This window comes from Triticum urartu, chromosome 7A, assembly GCF_056163025.1.
Source record: "Triticum urartu cultivar PI428250 chromosome 7A, HENAU_Tu73, whole genome shotgun sequence".
NCBI lineage: Eukaryota > Viridiplantae > Streptophyta > Magnoliopsida > Poales > Poaceae > Triticum > Triticum urartu.
The window spans coordinates 60,774,940-60,785,661 of record NC_141879.1 but is presented as its reverse complement, the minus strand read 5'-3'; the positions used below and the strand labels follow the sequence as shown (position 1 = coordinate 60,785,661).

At 47.0% G+C, this 10,722-nt stretch overlaps 1 protein-coding gene across 1 annotated transcript; it reads right to left on the bottom strand.

Moving 5' to 3' along the window:
- Nucleotides 1-5,603: 5,603 nt before the first annotated feature.
- On the bottom strand, nt 5,604-9,377 carry LOC147957773 (uncharacterized). Its single transcript, XM_087535678.1, has 4 exons — nt 9,161-9,377; nt 8,624-9,042; nt 6,718-8,543; nt 5,604-6,628 (listed from the first exon to the last, which is right to left on the bottom strand). The coding sequence occupies exons 2-3, from the start codon at nt 9,035-9,037 to the stop codon at nt 6,720-6,722; spliced, it is 2,238 nt and encodes a 745-aa protein (XP_087391804.1). The 5' UTR covers nt 9,038-9,042; nt 9,161-9,377; the 3' UTR covers nt 5,604-6,628; nt 6,718-6,719.
- Nucleotides 9,378-10,722: the final 1,345 nt, after the last annotated feature.

The window sequence follows — 10,722 nt, the reverse complement described above, 5'->3', positions numbered from 1 at the left end:
GTTCCGACATGAAATTGGGGGGCTCCCATTTTTTCTTTTCCCAGGTGCAAGTCCGCAGTCGACATAACTAGCGCCCGGCCCATTTTTTGTCCTAGTTGTAAGTCCAACTACACCATTTAAGTGCAATTGGGGCCACTTTTTTGTCCCAGTTGTATATCCATCCTTCGTATGCAATGGGGGGCCAACCCATTTTTGTCCTAGTCGCAACCCCATCCATGATGCGCAACTAGGGGCTCAACCCATTTTTGTTCCAGTTGCAAGTCCACTTAGTTCTAGCCCAATTGTCGGCCCGCTCGATTCAGGTTTGCTTTTGTAAAACCCATGTATTTTATCTCGGCCTCTGTTTGTGTTTTGCTGGTCATTTTTCATGGGCTTTTCTTTCTGTGTTTCTTGTTACATGCTTTTTTGTAAAGGAGGAAGGGGCAAGCGTTGTGTTTTTTTGTTTGTTAGTGGTAGTACTCTTATGTCTTAAACCGTTAGGCAAGATCAACAAGTACACATGGAGGAACCTGGGCCAGGCCAGCCCAATGCAAGTAACTAGCTTCTTTTCCCCAGGCAAGGGAACGTAACTAGTTTTTCAAGGTGGGAAATAACTAGCTAATCAGAGCTGTTGTAGTTTGGTGCTTTTATGCTAGGAGCCACGGAATGCTTAAGTAGTTTGTACGCACGTCCCGCGATAGCAGGATAGCTTCCTGTCGGGCTGGAGCGACTAATCAACACAACAACAAAAAATACAGGCTAGAGACAAACAAACAAACAAGAGGGCCACAAACAATGATGATGTCATACTTAGATGTGACATAGTTATGTCACATCTAGATGAGGCCTAGACACACCCTTAAAAATAACCCTGATGGTCGGCCGCCCACTACCTATCGATATCGTTTCTTTGCTGCTGTGGTGCATGCTGCAGGTAATAATAACATGCACTTACATATCAAAGAGAGTACAGATCATTGCTGTTAATTTATATGTGCTTTATGGATTTCGGTTGTATCCTGGATGTTACGTAGCTTTTCTCTCTCAAGCGCCTCACTAAAGTTTGCTATGTCGTTGCACTTGGTTTTGGTGATATCACCGTTTACGGGAACTTTCAAAATGTTTTCTCTTATCTGTAATAGCACATCATTTATGTTTCCAGAATTTGTAAGCAGGACCACATGTACTATTTTTGCTTTTTAACATAATATAAATCGGGTGATCTAAAGCCTTCCATCTGAATATGCCATGGCTAAACTTGAATTTTCTTTCCAATTCTATCTTAGTAAATCCGTGGGTGGATGAAGTGTTTTTTATGTGTTCTAGTCTTCTATTTCTTGATACATTATTCGGACACATTCTGAGTAATGCTTTATTTGTATAGGTTGCTCATTTCTGCATAATGAAATTCTAGGAGTAGCAAAATCTGGAGAACGTGTCCAGTGCTAATCTACACTAACAGTTTGCAACGATGCTTGAACAGGACAAGCTGTTGAGGTGTGATGAAGACTGCTACGCATACATAGATGTACGAGGTGTATACTAACTGTTGGTATTTCACTGTACCTATTTGTGCGCCGCATTGTCCACCTACCTGTTGATCTTGAAGACCTTCACAGTTAATTTGTAGTTGTCAAATTAAAGGCAAGAGAAAATTGAGATGCTAACCATATGTTTGAAGAGATGGAAGATTATTCTGCCATATATCATAAATAAGACTCTTTTGTACTCCCTCCGTCCCATAATATAAGAGCGAATTTGGCACTGGTGTAGTGTCAAAAATGCTCACTAGTGTCAAAAACGCTCTTATATTATGGGACGGAGGGAGTAGCTATTATAAACTGATATGCAGTTCTAGAACATGGGAAAGAGTGACAGGTATGCCCATACCACAACAATCTTTCTTTCTAAAAATTATGAACAACTCGTCAATAAGTTTTGCACTCTAAATATGACAATCATTATTGGACCCTTCAAAACGTCAAGAAATCCAAGAAGTAGCCAAAAGTGACTAGTTTTCATAGAATGACTACTGGTAAAAAAAAAGCATCAAATGGAAAATTGACAGGAAGCCTAAGTTGACTTGTCTATGAGTAGACCTTGACAGTGGGTCTTCTTTCAGCTCCACCACATATAATCCCCACATTGTTCATCATATCATCCCCCATAAGCCCGAGATGAGTGACATGGCTATTCCCCACCTCGTTCATCGTAGCATCCTCCGCTAGCCCAAGATGAGTGTCATGGAAAATCCACACCTTATTCACAGTGCCATCCTCCACAAGCTATCTCTAGTCCTCATTTGCTTGCTCCTTGGATACAATTGTGAAGCTATGAGCTGGAAGGCTGAAAAGGCAGCACCTGCAAGCCTTAAGAGACACTAGCGAAAAATATCAAGTTTTTTTCAAGGGTGTAGGGGGGGGGGGGGGGGGGGGGTCTGCCCACCTGAAATTTTCACAAAAAACCGAGCCGAGCACGCGGCGATAAATTTACAGAGACAAGGGGGAGGAGTGTGGCAGACAATGCCCATCACTTACCACGATGCGGGTGCGACCATCGCTGACCACGACACGGGGAAGCGCTCAGCAGCAATAAGGATGCAAAGGTAGAGGAGGGGGGGAGACCGCGTTTGCAGGAGATCCATGTCCACGGATTGCTGTTATGCACCACAATAGATGGCTGGAGACGTTGAGATCAGTGTGGCAATGAGGTTTCTCCGCATTTGCGCGGACGCATAGGCGTGGAACTAGCGCGTGTTCTCATCGCCACGGAGACAGAAGTGCACCTTGCCCCTTTGCTTCCAGTAGATGGTAGCTTGGACAACGTGCAAGCTGAGAGAGCGCCGCACTAGGAATTCAGGCGAAGCCAGGGGCAGCTCTCCTCCAATCCGTTGAAGGGGGTGATGGCATTGTTAAAGTTTTTGACAAGCATGTCGGGGTGAACCAAGATTTTGGCCCAAGACTTAAGATCATCCTGAGTCGCTTGAACCCCAGCGTGATGGAAAAAAATTATATGAGACCAGATCTCACGGGCTAGCAGGTGGGACCCACCCTAATGGATGACACGTGGCATTCACAAATCATAAAGCATCTAATCTCTCCCCCCTGATTTCAAGTGGGGGTGGGGTAGATGCTTTGTGATTTGTAAATGCCACGTGTCATGCATTAGGGTGGGTCTCACATGCTAGCCCGTGAGACCTGGTCTCATATAATTCTTTTCCCAGCGTGACCTTGGCAGAAGGCAAGGCGATCGCAACGTCAAAGCCGACCGCGGTGATCTAGTGCTTGCTGAACCTGAAGATCTTGGAGCGAGGGATCGTCGTGGTGGCAATTAGCACAAGCGACACGTGATCTGAAACCAACGAAGGAATCGATATGATGGTGGAGTTGGGGATGTCGTCGCACCAGGCTTGGTTAGCCAGGAACCACCGATCAAGGAGTGGTAACTTGATCAGGCTGAGGCCCTTGATGCAGTTGTTGAACAGATCGGCATCTCCAGCGTCAAAGTTGTTAGAGCGCTCTTGAGGGTAGCAAACACAGTTAAAATCACCGAGTAGGATCTAGGCGTCTGAGAAATTTAAGGAGATCCAGGTGATGAGAGCGCCCCTCTCAGGACCAACGCATGGGCCATATGCGTTAGAGATAGTGAAGCGAAAGCCCATGGCCTAACACTCAAAAGTGGAGAGGATACCGGGCCCAGAGGAGGACGAGAGCAGTTCCAAGGCCCGGTCGTCCGAGGAGGGGGTTAGCGGTGGAGGTGGCAATGCAGGTGGAGCCAGGGCGTTGGTGGCTCGAAGCTTGTGACGTTTGAGGGCAAACACGCGGTCCGGCATGTTGGAGTTCACCGCCGGCCTAGCCAGAGCGAGGTGGTCACTGCGACCTTCTCTGCAATCCTAGGGTGGGATATGAGTAGAGGCCCCAACGGAGCCAAGGGTGCATCGATGATGGGTGCGGGTGTGTGCGTATCGGGGGTGCCATCATCATCATCTCAGGCACGACATGCAGGTCCTCCACCCAGGACCCGAGGATAGGGAGCACCTTAATGTTGATCTCAACGTTCTAGAGGTACGAGCTTGGAGCAGACCTTGCCATCCTCCAAGCCTCGGAGCGAGGAGAGCAAGAATGTGCTTATTGACTTAGGCACCGGATCCAGGGCCAGCTGCAGGGGGCAAGCCTGGCTGAAGCATAGTGGCAGCTTTCACATCTCCATCAGCAGTGCGACAAGAGTGGCGTTCAAGAGAAGGATGCCAGTAGCAATGTAGCATCACCGACAACATGGTCAGCAGTGATAGTTGGAGCAGCAAGAGGTGGTGGAGCGTCGATTTTCACGAAGAATTCTGTGCAGAGGAGGTCGATGTCGGTGTGGGCAGGGGCAGCATGGCGAGCTAGAGTGGCAGCCACCCATCCAGCGTGGCACAGCTCTAGCTCAGTGCGCGATGCCGCGCGCACGAGATCAACAAGTGGAGGGAGGTGGACAAGCACGTCCACACCCAACGTGGCCCGCACCCCTTCATGGGCATGGGCCATGGAGTTGATCAAACCGACCGAGACAGTGACCAGGTTGACCACTATCAGACGCGAGAGCCACCGTCTTGAAGAGCCTGTATGAGAATTTGAAAACCGTGCCCTCGCTGGCATCACAAGTGGCATGGATGTAGTAGAAGCCACCCTAGATGATTATCTTCACCCAGGGGCGGAGCTGGAGCAAATGTTACCCGATGCACCACTTTAACAAAGCTTTAAAAAAATAAGCAACGACTGTATTAAATAAAGGTGTGTTTCATAACTTCTAGCACACATTATTGGATATAACAAGAAGGCGGTTTGTAAAAATAAAATGTAGCCATCAAAATGCTTACTATAATAATAAAACAAGGTTCAAAATTACTTGAAAAAGATCACGCCGCATTTCCAAATCCCAAGATACATCATCGGACAATAAGGTTCAATAACCTACAAGATACAAATAGAATTAAACATACTAGTAGAGTATACTAAATGGTCGAATGAAAGTACGTAAATGGCTAAAAATTGAAAGTTACCTTTAGTACGTTATGTTCCTCCGAGCCATGAAATACTCAACCACCTGAGCGTTGGTGACCTTTTTCATTTCTTCTTTCTCAACATAACAAATAAGATCATCACTCAAACTATCATCATTGAGGCGACTGCGCAAGCAGGTTTTGACCAGTTTCATAGCTGAAAACCCATGATGCTATAGATGATCAACAAGAGCCCAAGATTGATGCAACCTAATCGTAGGATCACAGAGGCCGATCCTAGCGAGCAAGAACAAAAGGAGCCATATGCAGGAACATAGTAAATGCATGGAGGGCATCAAAACCACATGCTCACTCACGGGGTGAGCACCGGAGAGGCGGGCTAGATTTTCATCAAGCACCCCACAACCATGGCCAGTATCTATGAGCTGCAACACAGGGGTTAGCGGTGGAGGTGGCAATGCAGGTGGAGCCAGGGCGTTGGTGGCTCGAAGCTTGTGACGTTTGAGGGCAAACACGCGGTCCGGCATGTTGGAGTTCACCGCCGGCCTAGCCAGAGCGAGGCGGTCACTGCGACCTTCTCTGCAATCCTAGGGTGGGATATGAGTAGAGGCCCCAACGGAGCCAAGGGTGCATCGATGATGGGTGCGGGTGTGTGCGTATCGGGGGTGCCATCATCATCATCTCAGGCACGACATGCAGGTCCTCCACCCAGGACCCGAGGATAGGGAGCACCTTAATGTTGATCTCAACGTTCTAGAGGTACGAGCTTGGAGCAGACCTTGCCATCCTCCAAGCCTCGGAGCGAGGAGAGCAAGAATGTGCTTATTGACTTAGGCACCGGATCCAGGGCCAGCTGCAGGGGGCAAGCCTGGCTGAAGCATAGTGGCAGCTTTCACATCTCCATCAGCAGTGCGACAAGAGTGGCGTTCAAGAGAAGGATGCCAGTAGCAATGTAGCATCACCGACAACATGGTCAGCAGTGATAGTTGGAGCAGCAAGAGGTGGTGGAGCGTCGATTTTCACGAAGAATTCTGTGCAGAGGAGGTCGATGTCGGTGTGGGCAGGGGCAGCATGGCGAGCTAGAGTGGCAGCCACCCATCCAGCGTGGCACAGCTCTAGCTCAGTGCGCGATGCCGCGCGCACGAGATCAACAAGTGGAGGGAGGTGGACAAGCACGTCCACACCCAACGTGGCCCGCACCCCTTCATGGGCATGGGCCATGGAGTTGATCAAACCGACCGAGACAGTGACCAGGTTGACCACTATCAGACGCGAGAGCCACCGTCTTGAAGAGCCTGTATGAGAATTTGAAAACCGTGCCCTCGCTGGCATCACAAGTGGCATGGATGTAGTAGAAGCCACCCTAGATGATTATCTTCACCCAGGGGCGGAGCTGGAGCAAATGTTACCCGATGCACCACTTTAACAAAGCTTTAAAAAAATAAGCAATGACTGTATTAAATAAAGGTGTGTTTCATAACTTCTAGCACACATTATTGGATATAACAAGAAGGCGGTTTGTAAAAATAAAATGTAGCCATCAAAATGCTTACTATAATAATAAAACAAGGTTCAAAATTACTTGAAAAAGATCACGCCGCATTTCCAAATCCCAAGATACATCATCGGACAATAAGGTTCAATAACCTACAAGATACAAATAGAATTAAACATACTAGTAGAGTATACTAAATGGTCGAATGAAAGTACGTAAATGGCTAAAAATTGAAAGTTACCTTTAGTACGTTATGTTCCTCCGAGCCATGAAATACTCAACCACCTGAGCGTTGGTGACCTTTTTCATTTCTTCTTTCTCAACATAACAAATAAGATCATCACTCAAACTATCATCATTGAGGCGACTGCGCAAGCAGGTTTTGACCAGTTTCATAGCTGAAAAGCATCTCTCAACTGTAGCAGTGGCAATAGGCAAGACAATTACTAGTTTCAACAACCGATAAAACAAAGGATACACAATGTGCCTCCCTGTCTGCACCATTTTTTTTGAAAGCTCAGTGATTGTTGCTATCTTGGAAAAACTATCATCTGTGCGTACATCAGCAATATAGAGGCGTAGATCCTTATCCAGATCCCTCAATTCCCCAGAATCAAAATCTTGAGGGTATAGTTTAGCCAAACTCATAAGATTCTCCAAATTGAAATCACGAAATGAGTCTCTTGGACTCAAAGCCGCTGACCAAACAAGCAAATTAGTGGATGTCTCACTGAACCGATTGTCAAGCTCTTGAACTAGCCAGTCAAAAACATCATTGAAACAATCAACTTGATAGTGATGTTTGTTGATAATTCCAGTTACCTGCCTTCTCTTTTTTGGATTAACATATGCTTCTTCCATGTCCAACTCTACAATATCATGTGTCTCACAAAACACATGAACTTCACCTAGCATAGATTCCCATTCATTTTCTCTAAGTTCATTCAGAACAATTCTAGTTGACTTCACACATTTCATGGCATTTACTATGTCTTGATCCTTCCGTTGCAATGCTAATGACAATTTGTTTGTAGTTGTGAGGATTGTCAACATAAGATGCAAATAGAATACGAAGTCAAAAGATTGAAAATACACTAGAAGACCATTTGCTTGGTCTCTATTTGTTCTATCAGTGTCTTCTTCTTCCACAAATTCTAGAACTTTAACAACTGACCTGAACATGTGAAGCAAACTCTTAAGTGTTTTAGCATGGGAACCCCATCGAGTGTCTCCGGGCCTTTGAAGACATTGCTCTTGATTTAATCCTGTTCCTGTTGTAAGCTGTCCACACCCTAAAGCCTTTCTCATTTCTTCAAGATTAATATCTCTAATCATGTCCCTTCGCTTGGAAGATCCACCCACAACATTTAGCAAGGTAGAAATCATGCTGAAGAAATTACTAACTCCTTTATGCTTTCTTACCACAGCCACAACAACTAATTGAAGCTGGTGAGCAAAGCAATGAACATAATAAGCTGTGCTACTTTCTCTCATGATCAATGATTTGAGGCCATTAAACTGACCTCGCATATTGCTAGCACCATCATATCCCTGTCCTCTAACTTGATTGTAACTCAGTTTATATTTTGCAAAAAGAGAATCAATTGAACTCTTGAGGTATGAAGACGTTGTTTCTTTCACATGGACAAGACCAACAAAACTTTCTTTAGAATCTCCGGAGCTATCAACATACCTCAAGGCCACGGCCATTTGTTCTTTGCCAGAGACATCTCTAGACTCGTCAACAAGCAAACAAAACACATTATTGCGAACTTCTTTCAGAATAGATTGCACTATCACATGCGCAAAACCTTCACCAATATCTTTCTGGACTTCAGGAGCAGACATGAGAGAATTCTTTGCAGCATCTTTTCCCACAGCCTTGCGTACAACTGGATCATGCTCAGCTAAGAAGTCACGAACTTCCAAGAAGTTTCCTCTATTGTGCGAGTTCTTTGACTCATCATGTCCCCGGAAAGGCAACCCTTGCTTCAGCAATAGTCTAGCTGTGTCAATAGCGGCATTCAATCGAGCAAAATATGCAACCTTCAAAGTTTCACCTTGAACCTGCATAGCAACATCAATGTGTTGATCTTTTTTTGAAAATTAAGTAATTTTTTCATTGCTTGATTATGGACACTGCCCACCTCACCAACATGTTCTTTTAACCTTGATTTCATGTTCCAGCTCTTCCAACCATTCACAACGAATGCCTCATATCCAGCTTCTTTCTTCTGACTACGATCCCTAAATAAGAAGCAAGGAAAACAATATGCCCTTCTCTTCTCTTCGCTGTATTCAAGCCAGCTCTCAAATTCATCAAACCATTCGGGATTGAACTTTCTCTGTTTACCCCCAAAATCTGAGGATTCAAAATCAATCTCTCTTGGCTGACAAGGTCCATTCAACAAATACTTCCTTCTTACCAGATCTTTTAAATTAGGATGATAATGCTCTATCAATTTTCTCTTGCCTGGATCATATTGAATCTCCTCTTCCCAATTTATGTCTTCCGGAACATCCTCTGATGATGCTTTTCTTTTGAGAAGAAACTTGTCCATAGTATCTGTATTTGACAAATAGCAAATTACAAATGCGACATTCAGACTTGTATCGGCAGATGAAATATACCCCAATTACGTGTATAGGGACGAAGATTAAAGATTGGAAAGGTCGCTAATTACCGAGCTCCGGACCGGCCGGCGACGTGCGGCGTCGCTCGCGTGCGTCCTGTCGTCAGCGGCTCACCGTCGCCGCTGCGTGGTCTGCGCTCTGCGGCGTCCGGCGGCCGGCGCCCTGCCGCTAGCGCCTGTCTACGCGACGGCCGACGGCGATACGCGAGACTGGCTCCGTACGCGTCTACAGAAACCTAATCGATCGATAGTCGATGGATCGATTGGTTTTTCTTTTTTGAGGGAGCTGTACGTGACGTGACTACGTGAGGAGGTGGATCGGTAAGTCGTGCGTGGGTGCGTACGCAGGCGGCAGGCGTACTGCTGTGTTGGGCCGCGGACGCGTCGTTGAAACGGGCCGACCCTGATGCATCATTCCTGGGCCACCCTCATGCACTGGGCTTTTTTATTTACATAGGTACTACTAGCCAATTTTTGGACCCGTATTCCTGTGCATACGGGAAGGCCCAATGGGCTCCGCCCCTGTCTTCACCTCTTGGGCTTGGAGAGGATGCACTCCTCTTGGACAGTGGGCAACACCATCTTGCCTTCATCGGGGCCTAGGGTAGCAGTTGCAACGCGCCAAACTGCTGGGCATATGGGCTAGGGTCGTGCGGCGAGGAACCACCCACCTTGCTTGGTTGGCTACTCATGCGCAACCTTGGTAGAGCCACCGCCAACAGCATGGGGGGTGTTGTCACCGTTGTCTTCCCTGTCAGAGTCCGAGCCTAGCAGTGGGATGATGCGCCAGATGGAGATGGTAGCGAGCGCTCCGATTGTGTCGTTGCTCATGACATGCATGAACGACAGGGCATGCTCGACGCGCTCCACCAACACCTCCACGAGCACGGGCGAGAATCATTGCCGGAGACGCACAAAGGGTCGACGCGGTGCTGGTTGAAGAAGTGGGCTGATGTTACGCCTGCTGATCATGTTCAAGTATCTGAACCTGAAGTCGTGTGACTGAAAGTCCAGAGCACCATTTGGGGCTTGGGCTGTGTCCATGTGCAAGGGCTCGGCGGGCGTGTAGTACTTAAGCACTTGTAAGCCTCTGATGGGGTTATGCTTGAAGAGAAAATAAATTGAAAACTCACAGTCTCAATCTCTCTTCTCACTTGCTTTGTGCTCCTCTCACCTACCCTTTCTTTCAATCTCGCTCTCGGGGCGTGACAATCTGGTAATCAGAGCCTCCAAATATTCCCCACCACCCCAGTTCGCTGCCGTCGCCGCCGTAGTCATATCCTCTCGATCCAATTGGTAACATCCACTGTGCTAGGTGCGATTCGTCTCAGTGAATTTGCTCAAAATCTTGCACGGAGTTCGATTTGATTTGGAGTGAGACGATGGAGTTGCCATCCAAACATTCCGCTAGACCCGCCACGTCCTTCCGGCCATGTCGGAAATCACGGATCAGTTGAAGGGCTTGCTCAAGTTGGTCATCTGACACCTCGACGCGAACCAGATCACCGTCGATGAGCGATTCGAAGCCCAGCTCGTCTACAATGAGCAAGTCTCCCACAAGCCAACAGATGCACCGATTGGTTCAGTTACAACAGACAGGGAGCGTCCAAGAC

What these genes read in the sequence shown, in the direction of transcription:
- LOC147957773 (XM_087535678.1), bottom strand. Translation starts at nt 9,037, where the DNA reads ATGGACAAGTTTCTTCTCAAAAGAAAAGCATCATCAGAGGATGTTCCG. An exon ending in TAAAAGAACATGTTGGTGAG is followed by an intron (nt 8,544 to 8,623) that starts GTGGGCAGTGTC and finishes GTTGCTATGCAG; the next exon opens with GTTCAAGGTGAAACTTTGAA.